The sequence below is a fragment of the Lolium rigidum genome, chromosome 6 (assembly GCF_022539505.1).
Source record: "Lolium rigidum isolate FL_2022 chromosome 6, APGP_CSIRO_Lrig_0.1, whole genome shotgun sequence".
NCBI classification, from domain to species: domain Eukaryota; kingdom Viridiplantae; phylum Streptophyta; class Magnoliopsida; order Poales; family Poaceae; genus Lolium; species Lolium rigidum.
The window spans coordinates 36,297,057-36,313,187 of NC_061513.1; the positions used below are offsets into that span (position 1 = coordinate 36,297,057).

Genomic DNA, 16,131 nt, shown 5'->3' on the forward strand with positions numbered 1-16,131 from the left:
ACGACTGCAACTACCCTCCGAGCTTCTTTCGGCGAAGGTATCGGATGAAGCGATCCCTTTTCCTGCGCATTGTGGATAGATTGGGTGAATACTCTCCGTATTTCACCCAAAGGAATGATGCTCTCAACCGTGCTGGTTTTTCTCCCATGCAAAAGTGTACTGCGGCTTTGCGTCTGTTAGCTTATGGAGCCTCTGCAGATACAATAGATGAGTGGCTTAAGTTAGCTAGACAAACTTCATCAGATTGTCTAGATAGATTCTGTGAAGGCATCATTGCCTGTTACGGGGAACACTTTTGCCGTCGACCAAATGTCGAGGATACTCAGCGTCTGTTAGCGAAAGCCGAGGAGCGTGGCTTTCCGGGCATGTTAGGGAGCATCGATTGCATGCATTGGCAGTGGAGGAACTGCCCAGTGGCTTTTGCTGGTCAATTCACAAGGGGAGACATCAAACACCCTACCATAATCTTAGAAGCCGTTGCGTCGTATGATCGCCGGATCCGGCATGCCTTTTTGGAGTGGCCGGGTCCAACAACGACCTCAATGTACTCAACCAGTCGCCGTTGTTCACGGACGTGCTTAGGGGAGAAGCACCCGTAGTGAACTTCACGGTGAATGGACACGAGTACAACTATGGTTACTACCTTGCCGACGGCATCTACCCCTCCTGGCCGGTGTTCATGAAAGGTGTTACTCTTCCACAAAGTGAAAAGCAGCGAATGTTCACTGCTGCTCAAGCAGCTTGGCGCAAAGATGTCGAGTGTGCCTTTGGAGTGCGGAAGGCTAGGTTCAACATTCTAGCAGTTCCGGGACGCTCCTACTCGAGGCGTACTCTTGGGTTGATCATGCGTGCATGTGTCATTCTGCACAACATGATCATCGACGATGAGCGTGGTACAAATTTGGAGCACACCTATGAGACCGTTGAGTCCAATGTCGGCCCTGCAATACACCACCATGCACCACCAAGCCTAGCAGCCAGGATTCAGATGGACAACGATATGAGGGACTCACCGGTGTATACACAGCTCCAGCAAGATTTGATAGAGCATGTGTGGGCTCATAATGCCTAGATTATGTAATTTTTTCAACTATTTATGTAATTTTTTCAAATTTTTATGTAATTTCTTTTTATGATGTAATCGGTAACAATTTTAGTTCAATAAAATAGTTTCCTTGCATTATTATTAATGTTGTAATCTGAAAAAGAAAAGCTAATGTCGAGGAGAGAGAAAACCTGATGTGGAGGAGAGAGAAGTGAGAGCTCTCACTATAGCCCATGCATTGGCAAGGTGGGGTGAGAAGGGGGTGAGAGTGGGGTGAGAGTGAGGAAAAAGCTGACGTGGCGAGGCTAGAGCGGGGCGGTGCATTGGCACCAGCCTTATACTACAGGCCTAAATATAAATAAGCAACTCCGAGTAAAGGTTGCAACAAGGTTTGCTGAGGTATCCCCGTAATAGTAAAAAAAAACAACTAGCCTTTGAGATGTGAGAGGAAACTGAAAGTACAATATCAAAGCTGAATTAAGACGGGTCGGTTGGAAATGGATAAAAAGAACCGGCAGCCCCTGAAAGAAGTTTGGCTACCAAATCACTAGTACAATCTAGTAGCGTAATATATTGAAGTTGGTGTTGTTAACCAAGCTACAGATCTCTTCACTCTATCTTGTACCGATTTCCGACCTGTAGAGTTTTGTTGTAATCCATCTTCAGTGTGGCAACACCAGAATTGAAGTTTTTCTGTAGGAACCTGTACATGTGATTGATGATAAAGCGCTTGAACCACCCTTGCTTCCCGCCACTCGCCGTCAGTATCGTCCTCCCGATCACGACGCTCACCCCCTTCCTGCGCGCCCGGTCCATCATCGCCGCCTCCCCAGGGCCGCCGGCGACGTCCTTGAGCGCGGCGACGATGGACTCCAGGAACTCGTCGCCCTCCATGTCCTGCTTGTCCATGTAGCCGTACTGCGCCACACACCTGTACACCCCAGCGGGCACCTCGTCCACGGCCGCCACGAGGAACCGCTCCTCGGGGAGCACCGACGTCACCGGCAGCGTCCTGATGGTGACGAAGACCAGCAGCTCGCGGAGGCACCCCGTGTGCTCCGCGTAGTGGCGCACGATGGGTGGCACGCCGTTCATGAGGTCCGTGAAGAAGAAGCACACCCCGGGCATGCGCGCGGACCTGGCGACGATCCCGGCGAGCTCATCACCGGTGATCATGTGGCCTGCCTCGTACTCGCTCTTCTTCTTCCGGCCATAGGTCCAGGACAGCGTGATCACAAGGAAGAATGCGGTGATGGCGAACGGCACCCACCCGCCCTGCGCCATCTTGTTCATCAGCGAGCTCATGTACACGCCCTCGATGACCAGGTAGACCGCGAAGAACGCGGCGGCATACAGGGCGTGCACCTTCCAGATCACCACCATGACCACCGTCATCAGCGCCGTGGTGATCAGCATCACCCAGATCACCGCGACCCCGAAGGCGTGGCCGATCTCCGGCCCGCCTTGGAAGCCGACGGTGATCAGGATGCAGAGGACCATGAGGAGGTAGTTCACCTCGGGGCAGTACACCTGGCCCTCGTACTTGTCGGAGGTGTGCCGCACGGTGGCGCGCGGGAAACAACCGAGGTTGATCGACTGCCGGATGATGGAGAAGCTGGCGGAGATGAGCGACTGGCTGGCGACGATGGCAGCGAGGGTTGAGACCACGAACATCGGCCAGAAAAGGGGGCCCGGGATGCTGCTGTAGAAGGCTGTGCTTAGGTCGGCCGGGTTCTTGATCAGGTACGCCGCTTGGCCGGAGTACGCGAGGATCAGGGATGGGTACACCACTGTCGAGAACGCCGCCTGCAAAAAGAAGATTGCAATGAACAAACTACAAAGGAAACTATACAATGGTACCATTTAATTTGCACCCAGGGCTATACAGTTTACCTGAATCGATGTCTTGTTGAAGTGACCCAAGTCAGCAAACATGGCTTCAGCACCTGATTAATTGGTCACAACATACCTTCAGATTCAGTACAATATTTAGTCTGAACTTCAGATTTGATAATCATTCTATGTTTTTCTTCAGATTTGATGATTCGAATTTCAGAACATGTGTTTACCGGTTATGCAGAGGATGATGGCTCCGAGTTGCTCCCATCCGGCGGCCCCGTTCCGGGCGAAGTAGTAGTAGATGTAATGCGGTGATGCGGCCTTGAGAACCGGCGGGTAGTACTTGATGATGTTGTAGAGCCCGATCATGGAGATGGATGCGAACCAGACGAGCATGATGGGGGAGAAGGAGAAGCTGACCCTGCTCGTGCCCAGCTGCTGGAAAAGGAAGAGGAGCAGCAGGATCACCACCGTCAGCATCACCACATGCTCTGCAAGTTGCAACCAAACAAGAATCCAACGTCAGACATGAGTCAAACTGTCAAAGATAAACAGCAAGTCAGCAACTACAAAGTCTAGTAACTGAATCTTCCCACTTTGTTCGATCTTTGGCGATCTTGACTGTATTCCTTGAACAGCCGAGAGAACTGGACAAAAAGAGAGACAAAAATAAAATCAGCAACCTGAAGGAAAATAAATCAGGCGAAAGAAAAAAAGATTGTGCACGTACCTGAGATTGCCGGAGTTAGGGCGCCGTCGCCCATGATCATGCAGGTGCCGAGAAGGACGGTGTAGGTGACGCACGATTGCAGCGTCGTGCTGCGCTCCAGGAGCCTCTGCATCCATGACGGCTCTCTCTTCTTCTTGCTGTGGAACCTGAGGTGGAGATCTGACGGCAGCCGCGTGAGCTGCACCGGCATGCTGCCCTTGAAGTTGACGTGCTGCCGCAGGAGCGAGTAGATGGCGAAGGTGCCGCCCTCGCCGTGGTCGTCGGCGCGGAGGACGACGAGCACGTACTTGACGAGGCTCATGAGGGTGAGCGTCCAGAGGATGATGCTGAGGATGCCGAGGAAGTCGCGCTCGTCGGCGCCGGGGAGGACGACGGACGGGAAGACGTAGAGCGGCGACGTGCCCAGGTCGCCGTAGACGATGCCCAGGGACTGGAAGCTGAGCACCGCCGTCTGCCACGCCGTGAAAACCTGCATATCCAGCTTGCAAAATCTTGTCAAGATCTGCTCCATAATTAATATGTACCATTATTATTTCACAAGCATACACACAAACGACGTGCCTGAGGAGTCCGGTGCCGCATCTTGTAGGCCTGGCTGAAGCTCATCGACCGACCACGCGCGGCGCCGGCGTCGGCGCCGTTCGTGTCGCCATTCTTTTCTTGCTCTCCGGTAAGGCCGCCCTGCGGATGGTCCTCACTGGCGCCGGCCGAAGAGTTGATCTCAAGGACGACGTCGCCGTTCTCGTCGGGACGCCGCTCCATCGAGAGGCTAAGAGTCTAAGACCACCACCGTACCTCGCAAAGGGCAGGCTTTGCAAGGTATATATGTTCCTTAGGTGTTGGAGTATTTGTCGTCCATAACAGAAGGGATATATGGAATCATTCATCACAAACCGCGTGCCTAGATTTCCTCGTACGTATCCTGGCTGTACATGTTTGAACGCGCGCGTGTAGATAACCATATGCATTGCAGGTAATAACTAATTTCCAAAACAATATCGAGCTGTTTTAACCAACGCGCAGTAGTAATGACTTGCCTTATCTTTTAGAGGTGTACGTACTAGTATTGAACTATTGATTATTTTGCACCACTGGCATACGGTACCTATGCAAATATTGTACTAACATGATTCCCGAAAATAACCAAAATGGTATAACATGGAAAATTGGAAATAACTAATTACTTAACTGCCCCTGAAAATTAAGATTTTCAGTGAGGTAGGATTTTGACTAAAAATAAGGGTGTGTCTAACGCTCAATCAACCGAGACTTAACTTTGTTAGAGTATATATCCGTATATTCTAGTTTCCCCATATGTTAGGGGGTTTCCTGCATATTTGCACCTGTACATGTACTACATATTGTGGTATTTGGCCCCTTGGTAATACAACAAGCATATTGCTCTAACATGGTATCAGGGTCTCGAGTTCGAGTCCTGGCTTTCACAATTTATTCTAAAACCCCCCTCTTCTCGCAGCCGCAGCCGCCGCCCGCCCTGGCCCTGTGCCGCCGCGCCCGGCTGCCGCCGCTGCCTCTTTGCCTCTGACTCTACACGTGTTGACTTGTCTTCTCGTCTTCCCGTCACACGCGAGAGGGGGTGTTGAAGTGTATAAGTAGATTCCCTAGCCCTTTCCACCAGTTCGGAGCCCCGGCCCGCCGTCGCCCCGTCGCCCGCCTGCTACCAACCGGCCGCCCGCCCCGGTCGATTTTGCCCCGGCCGCTTCCTGGCTGTCTTCCCCCAGTCTCGCCGCGCGCGTGGTCTGTGTCCTCCCGTCGCGTGCGTGATATGATCTGAAAAGAGAGAGAGATATGTCTTCCACGTCAGTCTATGTTGCGATTCCTCGTTGTCTGGTGATTTTTGATGGCGCGAATTATCATGATTTCGATGCCTTCATGCGTGTCCACATGCGCGGTCTTCGTCTTTGGGGTATGCTTTCTGGCGAGGTCTCCTGTCCGCCGCACCCCGTTGCTCCTACGGTGCCTATTGTACCGACGCCCGTTGCCCTTGCCCCCGATGCTACTCAGGCGGACAAGGATGCAGCCAAGAGTGCTGATGATACTGCTCTGGCTGAGTATGACCGGAAGGTTCAGGACCACTCTACTGCCGTTGCGACATACCGGCTTGATCTGACTGACTAGACTCAGTGGATAGATGAGGATGCTCGTGCTGCTGCTGTTCTCACCTCCGGTGTTCTCGCCTCGGTATGCTTGCTGAGTTCATGGGTCTTCCCACTGCGCTGCGCTCGGTGGGCTTTTCTTTGTCAGCGCTATCAGCCGTCTGGGGATGCTCTTTACCTGTCCGTGGTCCGCCAGGAGCATGCCCTTCAGTAGGGTGATTCTACTATTGATGAGTTCTACACTCATAGTGCTGCTATTTGGCGTCAGCTTGATTCTCTTCGTACAGCTGTGTGTGCCACATGTCCCTGATGTCTGACTGTGCGCGCGGATTTGGAGTTTCAGCGTGTTTTTGAATTCTTGTCGTGGCTCCGCAAGGAGTTTGAGCCGTGTCGTGCACAGCTGCTTGCCCGTGGTCGTGTTCCGCTCTCTGAGGTACTGGTTGAGCTTCGTGCTGAGGAGACTCGTCTTCGTGGTGCTGGTCTTCTTGAGGTTCCCTCTGTACTTGCTGCTCGTGGCCCTCCTGTGCCGTCTGCTCGTGGTCCTCCTATGCCGCCGGCTTCGTTGCGGTCTCCAGTACCGTCGATACTCTCTACTCCTCCGGTCCAGGGCTAGAGTCAGCCTCAGCAGCCTCGTGGTATTACAGCACCTCCCTGCGCCTACTGTGGCAGGTCTGGCCACGATGTCTCTAGCTACTGGAAGAGGGATCCCAGCTTACGTTAGCGGTATCATGCTTGTAGGCAGGTTGGTTCTTCAGGATCTTCTGCTGTTGCGCTATCTGGTCAGGACATTCTCTGTGGTCTGCTCGCTGCTATAGTCTCTTCCTCGTCGGGTACTGCTGGTTCTGTGCCTAGCTCTTCTGGCACCACGCGACCACCACCTTCTACACAGTCAGGTACGTCATCCCCGTGGTATCTGGATTCTGAAGCTTCTTTTCATATGACTTCCACGCCTTCTATTCTTTCTGCTCTTCGCTCTCTTGTTTCTCTTGTCCGTGTTATCACGGCTGATGCTACCTCTCTTCCTGTTTCCAGTCGAGGCACCCTTTTTACTTCCTCTTTCTCCGTTCCTGATGTTTCTCATGTTCCTAGTCTTAAGATGAACCTGTTTCCTGCTAGTCAGCTTACTGATTCTGGTTGTCGCGTCATTCTTGACGTTGATTCTTGTGTTGTTCAGGATCGCCGTACAAATGCCCTGGTTGCAGCTGGCGCTCGCAGCCTTGAGCCCCCGGGGCTCTGGGAGTTAGACTGGCTTCGCGTTCCTCCTGCTGACACTTCATCTGCCAGTTCTCCTGCGGTTACTACTTCTGTCACTGGATCTTTTTGTTGGAGATATGCCCAAGAGGCAATAATAAAATGGTTATTCTTATATATATCTTTGTGTTTATGATAATGTTTACATACCATGCTATAATTGTATTAACCGAAATATTGATACATGTGTGTTATGTGAACAACAAGGAGTCCCTAGTAAGCCTCTTGTATAAACTAGCTTGTTGATTAATAGATGATCATAGTTTCATGATCATGAACATTGGATGTTATTAATAACAAGGTTATTTCATTATGTGAATGATGTAATGGACACACCCAATTAAGCGTAGCATAAGATTACGTCATTAAGTTATTTGCTATAAGCTTTCGATACATAGTTACCTAGTCCTTTCGACCATGAGATCATGTAAATCACTTATACCGGAAAGGTACTTTGATTACATCAAACGCCACTGCGTAAATGGGTGGTTATAAAGGTGGGATTAAGTATTCAGAAAGTATGAGTTGAGGCATATGCATCAACAGTGGGATTTGTCCATCCCGATGACGGATAGATATACTCTGGGCCCTCTCGGTGGAATGTCGTCTAATTAGCTTGCAAGAATATGAAAGGTTCATAAGAGACCACATACCACGGTACGAGTAAAGATTACTTGTCATAAGACAAGGTTGAACGAGGTATAGAGATACCGATGATCAAACTTCGGACAAGTAGAATATCGCGTGACAAAGGGAATCGGTATCGTATGTGAATGGTTCAATCGATCACTAAGTCATCGTTGAATATGTGGGAGCCATTATGGATCTCCAGATCCTGCTATTGGTTATTGGTCAGAGAGAGGTCTCAACCATGTCTGCATAGTTCGCGAACCGTAGGGTGACACACTTAAGGTTTGTTATCGTTTAAGTAGATATGGTATATGGAATGGAGTTCGAAGTTTTGTTCAGAGTCTCGGATGGGATCCAGGACATCACGAGGAGTTCCGGAATGGTCCGGAGAATAAGATTCATATATAGGAAGTCACTTTCCAAGTTTGGAAATGATCCGGTGAATTTATGGAAGGTGGTTTCTAGAATTATCCGGAATAAATCACTATGGAAAGAGGAGTCCCGGAGGGATTCCACAAACCCTAACCAGCCAACCAAGTGGGAGGGTGGAGTCCATGGTGGACTCCACCTCCTTGGCCGGCCAAGAAAAGAGGGAAGGGGAGAGTCCCTGTCCCTCTAGGTTTCGTCCATAAGGCAGTTTTTCTGTTGGGGTCTTATTCGAAGACTTTGGGCAAACCCTTGGGGTTCCACCTATATAATGAAGAGGAGAGGGAGGGGCTGCCCATGGCTTGGCCGCACCACCCCTGCCCCTTGAGGCTGGCGCCCATAGCCCCTCTCCCCAAACCCTAGCCTCCTCCTCCACATACAACTCCCGCAGCGCATAGGCGAAGCCCTGCCGGAGTTCTCCACCACCACCGCCACCATGTCGTCGTGCTGCCGGGATTCCGAGGAGAATCTACTACTTCCGCTGCCCGCTGGAACGGGGAGAAGGACGTCGTCTTCATGAACACCGAACGTGTGACCGAGTACGGAGGTGCTGCCCGATTGTGGCACCGTCAAGATCTTCTACGCGCTTTGAAATCGGAAAGTGATCGTCTACCGCAGCAACGAGAGCCTCCTCTTGTAGGCTTTGGAAATCTTCAAGGGTTAGTCTCGTTCATCCCCTCATTGCTCCCATCTTCTAGATTGCATCTTGGCTTGGATTGCGTTCTCGCGGTAGGAAATTTTTTGTTTTCTATGCTACGAATCCCATCAGTGGTATCAGAGCCGTGTCTATGCATAGATGGTTGCACGAGTAGAACACAATAGTTTTGTGGGCGTTGATGCTTTGTGTCTTTAGTTCGAGTACTTTGCATCTTTGTGGCATGATGGGATGAAGCGGCTCGGGCTAACTTTACATGACCGCGTTCATGAGACTTGCTCCACGTTCGACATGCAACTTGTATTGCATAAGTGGCTTTGCGGGTGTCTCGTCTCTCCCACCATAGTGAAGATTCAATTTACTCTTTCTATTGACAACACTAGTATCACCGTTGTGGTTCATGTTGGTAGGTAGATTGGATCTTACTCGAAAACCCTAAACCACGTAAAATATGCAAACCAAATTAGAGACGTCTAACTTGTTTTTGCAGGGTTTGGTGATGTGATATGGCCATGATGTGATGATGAATATGTATGAGATGATCATTATTGTGTTGTGGCAACCGGCAGGAGCCTTATGGCTGTCTTTAAATTTCATGTTGAGTAGTATTTCAAAGTAGTTGTAATAGTTGCTACATGAGGTGAACAACCATGAAGACGGTGCCATGGACCTTGACGCTACGCCGACGATGATGGAGATCATGCCCGTTGATGATGGAGATCATGTCCGTGCTTTGGAGATGAAGATCGAAGGCGCAAAGACTAAAGGGCCATATCATATCACATATGAATTGCATGTGATGTTAATCCTTTATGCATCTTATTTTTCTTAGAACGCGATGGTAGCATTATAAGATGATCCCTCACATTAATATCAAGATAATAAAGTGTTCTCCCTCGTATGCACCGTTGATATAGTTCGTCGTTTCGAAGCATCTCGTGATGATCGGATGTGATAGACTCAACGTTCACATACAACGGGTGTAAGCCATGTTGCACACGCAGAATACTTGGGTTTGCTTGACGAGCCTAGCATGTACGGACATGGCCTCGGGACAACGGAAACCGAAAGGTTGAACACGAGTCATATGGATGATATGATCAACATGTTGATGTTCACCATTGAAGCTACATCATCTCACGTGATGATCGGTTTTGGTGTAGTTGATGTGGATCGTGTACCACTTAACAACTATGAGGGATGTTGTATTAAGTGGGAGTACATTATTAATTAGATTAAAACGTGAACTAATTATCATGAACATAGTCTGAGTAGTATTTTGAATTAATTTTGTAGTATTGGCATCCGTTTTCTACCATTCACTAGTCTTGTAATTGAGATAGAAATACTGTTAAGTCTGATAAGAAACTTTACGGACTGGTACCGTATTGTTAAAGAATCAAGAAATGATTAAGTCCTATTTGCAAAACTTTTAGTAAACCTCACATTGTTGATTCAAAGAGCTATGGTTTCAATTAGTACCTAAAGTCATCTTGTCTCCGTGAAACTTGAAGTTCAAATCTGTTTAAAAAGTAAGGAGCTGAAAATTTAGTTTTCAGAAATAATCAAGGTATGAGATATATGTGATATCTAAGATCTTATTGCAAGATGATAGAATATAATTTGGTGAGACTACATAAACTCATAAGTTTTATGGGAATGTACGAAGGTTGAAGACGCAAGGCGTCCCAATCCTCCAACTATTGGGCATTAACGATATTCGCATATCCATGAAGTGATCGTCCTTAGTATGCACCGTTGCTAAGACTCGTCGTTTCGAAGCATCACGTGATGATCGGGTGTTATAGATTCTACGTGTGCATACAACGGGTGCAAGCCAGATTTGCACATGTGAATACTAAGGTTAAACTTTATGAGCCTAGCATGTACATACATGGTCTCGGAAAGTCGTCATGAATTGATGGATAAAATTATGAGTGAAATTATTCATCATATTACAAAGTTACTAATAGTGAAATCTAGAACACTTGTCATATGATGATCAACTTCAAAGTAAGAACCTCAAGGTTATTGGTATTTGACCAACAAACTTAGAAGTTATTAAAGATGAAATGTTTTTCTGAATAATGAGGAAAGCTAAAAGATAAACTATAAAAGATTATTGGCAGAAAGAAAGAAAAGACTAGAAAGTCTAGCTCAGGTGTATATAAATGATATACATGTTATGGTTGTATTCCTAGTTAGGTCACACAATGAAATTCTTGGGTATTAGTACCATATTGGTTGGTATGAAGTGTCATACAAAACAACGCAATACAAGAATACAATGGCCTAAGTGACTGATAAAGAATATGGTAATAATGCACGTCTGGAACATAATAAAGTGTTGTTATGTTTATCGTTGGCATTCTACCTAGCCCTTAGAAGTTATAATAAAGAACTTAATAATTGTTATTTTGCTTTGGTCAAATGAAAACAATGAGTTGTTCAAATTATGACATTACTCCTTGTACGATGGATAAGTTATTATAAATCTTAATGGTAAAACACACATACATAAACACTGACGCTAAAATGCCATAAGGAAAATGATTTGAATTCCACTTATTTGTGGAACCGCCATTTAGGTCATGTTAGAAAGGAACGCATGAAGAAACTCCATGCAAATGGATTATTGGAGTCATTTGATTTTTGAATCATTTGGCGCTTGCAAATCTCTTCGAAAAAGAATGACTGAAGTACCGTTCATAGGCCAAGATTTGAACGGACAACTAACTTAGTGGAAACATACATGATGATGTATATGGTTCACTGGGCATAGTTGTGTGCAGGAGATTCTTCTACTTCATGAAAACTTCAAAACAATGAATTGAGTATATATATGTGGATATATTCAATAAGGAAGAAGTTTGAAACATTTGAATGGATTCAAATAAATTTCAGCATGAAGTGGAAATCATCATAATAGAAAAGATAAATATCAATGATTGGATCATAGTGGAAATATTTGAATTACTAGTTTTAGCGAACATCTAAGAGAGTTATGAAATTGTTCTACAACTCACGTTTCTTGGAGTATCATAGTGATGATGGAGTATCCGAGAGATGTATCAAAAACTTGTTGGGTCAATGATGAGATAAAATATTGATGCCATTATATTTTTGTGGATTATACTTTAGAGACTACCGTTTTTACACTAAATAAGAGCATCATCATGATCCGTTGAAATGACACCATACAAGTTATGGCATGGGTATAAACCCTAATAGTCTTTTCTTTAAATTTTGGTCTAAGAGTTTACAACCAAAATCGGATGAATGTCTTTGTTGAGTATCCCAAAGAATTGATTGGGAATTCTTTCCACTATTAAGTAAAAGACAAAAGTGTTTGTTAATGTTACTTGCTTATTTCCAAGAAATTGTTTTCTAGCGAAGTATTTGAGTGGGAGGACAATAGAACTTGATAAGGTTTATGAACCTGAGCATAATGATCAGAGTAGCGCAGCATCAGAATTGGTTCCGGAAGCGGCCACGACGATCATGGCTCCCATGATTACAAAGTGTTTTAGCCATGGAGATCGAAGTACATATTGAACCTTGTAGGTATGATTTACTTTGTGATCAAATAAATGATTTGTGGACAAAGGATTGTTTTTTGAACAATGATAGATCAACTACAAACAAAGAAGTTATGATGGGCCCTGACTCCATTAAAATGGCTATACGCCATGAAATCCAAGATAGATGAATAATTTTTGAAAGTAAATGGATCTATAAAATTGATGGACTTGGATGGAATATCCTTGAAGAAGCTCGACTTGTCGAAAAGTTGTTTCCGACAAAGTTCAAAGAGTTGACTACGATAAGATTAGATCTTCCGTAGCAATGCTTATAGTCTATGTGGATTATTCTAGTAATCGCTACATATTTCTTTTATGAGATATGCTAGTAGGATGGCAAAATACATTACTTAACGAAGTATGTATTAAAGGTGTATACAAGATACAACCAATTGTTTTGCTAGTCCGTGGAATACTAGATAGGTATACGAACTTCAATTGGATGAAGTGAGTATCACGGAGTTGGAATCTTCACCAGATGAAATAGTCAAAGAGTTTTTTATTTCATCAGAAACGATGAAGAGGCTTGCATTTGCAAGAAATTAAGTGGAGCGCTGAGACATATTTATAATACTTATGTAGATGACATATAGTTGGTTATAAATGATGTAATTATATACTTGATTAAAAGGTTTCATTGAGAAATTAACTTCAATGAAAGGATATGGACTAAAACAAAATTAGTGTCAAGATCTATGAAGATAGATTGAAACACATAATAAGTTTAAGTCAAAGTACATAAAATGGATATTGAAGTAGTTCAATATAGAAATATTAAGAAAATGTTCTTGTTATGTGAAGGTTTAAACAAGACTTGAGTGTATCTGACACTAAATGAGTAAACACACATGAGTGATTTTAGATCACGAATAATATGTACAAAATCAGATGACCTATGCTCTAAAATGTTATGAGCTTGTACCAGAATGATTCATGTGATGATTATTGAAAAACAGTAAGAATATTCTTGAGTACTTAAGAAGAACCAAGGATATATAAAGTTTTGTATGGAGAAATGACAAACAAATCGCTGTAAGATGTTGCACCGATATTGGTTTTGTCACATATAAAAATTTCAATCTCAAATTAGGCTAAGTGTTGTTTTAAAAGGTAGCACAATGAGCTAGAAGTTGTCTATGCTAGATTTAGATGAATTCTAGATATTGTGATGGATTCTATAAATGAAGGCAGAGTATGTCATTGTTTTGACAATGACTGAGGATGTTAAGTCAAGAGGTTCTTTGAGAACTTGATGTAGTTCTGATAGTGTCAGAACTTTGAAGCAATATTGTGTGTGACAATATTAGTGACATATTTCAGACCGTGGAATTAAGGTTCCACCGAAAGACCAAACATATTTAATGCCGACTCATTTAGAAAATGAATGATGCGTTAAGACGCAAATGAATTGCAAAATACATATGTTTCTGATGTCTACTTTCCCCCTCCTTTCCTGTAGACAGTGTTGGGCCTCCAAGAGCAGAGGTTTGTAGAACAGCAGCAAGTTTTCCCTTAAGTGGATCACCCAAGGTTTATCGAACTCGGGGAGGAAGAGGTCAAAGATATCCCTCTCATGCAACCCTGCAACCACAAAGCAAGAAGTCTCTTTTGTCCCCAACACACCAAATAGGTGCACTAGTTCGGCGAAGAGATAGTGAAATACAGGTGGTATGAATATATATGAGCAGTAGCAACGGTGCCAGAAAATAGCTTGCGGGTGTGTAGTTGATGGTGGTGGTATTGCAGCAGTAGTAACACGATAGAAACAAGTAAACAAGCAGCGATAGCGATATTTAGGAACAAGGCCTAGGGATTACACTTTCACTAGTGGACACTCTCAACATTGATCACATAACAGAATAGATAAATGCATACTCTACACTTTTGTTGGATGATGAACACATTGCGTAGGATTACACGAACCCTCAATGCCGGAGTTAACAAGCTCCACAATAATGCTCATGTTTAAGTAACCTTATAGTGTAAGATAGATCAATATAACCAGATAGATCACATCAATACCATCATAATGATAATTAACTCCACAATCTACAAGAGATCATGATCATAGCCTACGACAAGAACCACACGGTGCACACACTAGTCACCTTTACACACGTGCAGGAGGAATAGAACTACTTTAATAACATCACTAGAGTAGCACATAGATGAATTGTGATACAAAACTCATATGAATCTCAATCATGTAAAGCAGCTCATGAGATCATTGTATTGAAGTACATGGAGAGAGATTAACCACATAGCTACCGGTACAGCCCCGAGCCTCGATGGAGAACTACTCCCTCCTCATGGGAGCAGCAGCGGTGATGAAGATGGCGGTGGAGATGGCAGCGGTGTCGATGGAGAAGCCTTCCGGGGGCACTTCCCCGTTCCGGCAGCGTGCCGGAACGGAGACTCCCGTCCCCGGATCTTGGCCTCGCGATGGCGGCGGCTCCGGAAGGTTTCCGTGGGTTTCGTCGAACGCATCGGGGTTTCTGATCCGAGGGCTTTATATAGGCGAAGAGGCGGCGCAGGAGGGCCGACGGGGGGCCACACTATAGGGCGGCGCGGCCCCCCCTCTGGCCGCGCCAGCCTATAGTTTGGTGGGCCTGTGGCCCCCCTCTGACCTCTCTGGTGTGTTCTGGATGGTTCCGGGAAAAATAGGAACCTGGGCGTTGATTTCGTCCGATTCCGAGAATATTTCGTTACTAGGATTTCTGAAACCAAAAACAGCAGTAAAACAGAACTGGCACTTCGGCATCTTGTTAATAGGTTAGTTCCAGAAAATGCACGAATATGACATAAAGTGTGAACAAAACATGTTGGTATTGTCATAAAACAAGCATGGAACATCGGAAATTATAGATACGTTGGAGACGTATCAGCATCCCCAAGCTTAGTTCCTACTCGTCCTCGAGTAGGTAAACGATAAAAGATAATTTCCGAGGTGACATGCTACCAACATAATCTTAATCATACCATTGTAAAGCATATGAGATGAATGCAGCGATTCGAAACAATGTAAATGCAATGAGTAAACAATTGAATCATATAGCAAAGACTTTTCATGAATAGTACTTTCGAGACAAGCATCAATAAGTCTTGCATAAGAGTTACTCATAAAGCAATAAATTCATAGTAGAGACATTGAAGCAACACAATGGAAGATTAAGTTTCAGCGGTTGCTTTCAACTTGTAACATGTATATCTCATGGATAGTTGTCAATGCAAAGCAATATAACAAATGCAATAAGCAAGTATGTAAGAATCAATGCACGATTCACACAAATGTTTGCTTCTTGAGGTGGAGAGAGATAGGTGAACTGACTCAACATTGAAAGTAAAAGAATGATCCTCCATAGAGGAAAAGCATCGATTGCTATATTTGTGCTAGAGCTTTGATTTTGAAAACATGAAACAATTTTGTCAACGGTAGTAATAAAGCATATGCATCATGTAAATTATATCTTATAAGTTGCAAGCCTCATGCATAGTGTACTAATAGTGCCCGCACCTTGTCCTAATTAGCTTGGACTACCGGATCATCACAATGCACTTGTTTTTACCAAGTGTCACAAAGGGGTACCTCTATGCCGCTCTGTACAAAGGTCTAAGGAGAAAGCTCGCATTGGATTTCTCGCTATTGATTATTCTTCAACTTAGACATCCATACCGGGACAACATAGACAACAGATAATGGACTCCTCTTTTATGCATAAGCATGTAACAACAATTAATAATTTTCTCATTTGAGATTGAGGATATATGTCCAAAACTGAAACTTCCACCATGGATCATGGCTTTAGTTAGCGGCCCAATGTTCTTCTCTAACATATGCATGCTTAACCATAAGGTGG

At 45.0% G+C, this 16,131-nt stretch overlaps 1 protein-coding gene across 1 annotated transcript; it reads right to left on the minus strand.

Annotated features, from left to right (window-relative positions):
* Positions 1–1,654: 1,654 nt before the first annotated feature.
* LOC124660013 (potassium transporter 6-like) lies at positions 1,655–4,376 on the minus strand. The gene is made up of 7 exons (XM_047197812.1): positions 4,317–4,376; positions 4,165–4,268; positions 3,615–4,105; positions 3,115–3,375; positions 2,939–2,991; positions 2,048–2,851; positions 1,655–1,738 (listed from the first exon to the last, which is right to left on the minus strand). The coding sequence occupies exons 1-7, from the start codon at positions 4,374–4,376 to the stop codon at positions 1,655–1,657; spliced, it is 1,857 nt and encodes a 618-aa protein (XP_047053768.1).
* Between the last annotated feature and the right edge of the window lie 11,755 nt (positions 4,377–16,131).

Bases quoted from the DNA above. Each gene is read 5' to 3' on its own strand.
- LOC124660013 (XM_047197812.1), bottom strand. From the start codon at position 4,376: ATGGAGCGGCGTCCCGACGAGAACGGCGACGTCGTCCTTGAGATCAAC. The intron at 4,106-4,164 runs GTGTGTATGCTT...GATCTTGACAAG, and splicing joins ACTCCTCAGGCACGTCGTTT to ATTTTGCAAGCTGGATATGC. The intron at 3,376-3,614 runs GTACGTGCACAA...TGCAACTTGCAG, and splicing joins CCTAACTCCGGCAATCTCAG to AGCATGTGGTGATGCTGACG.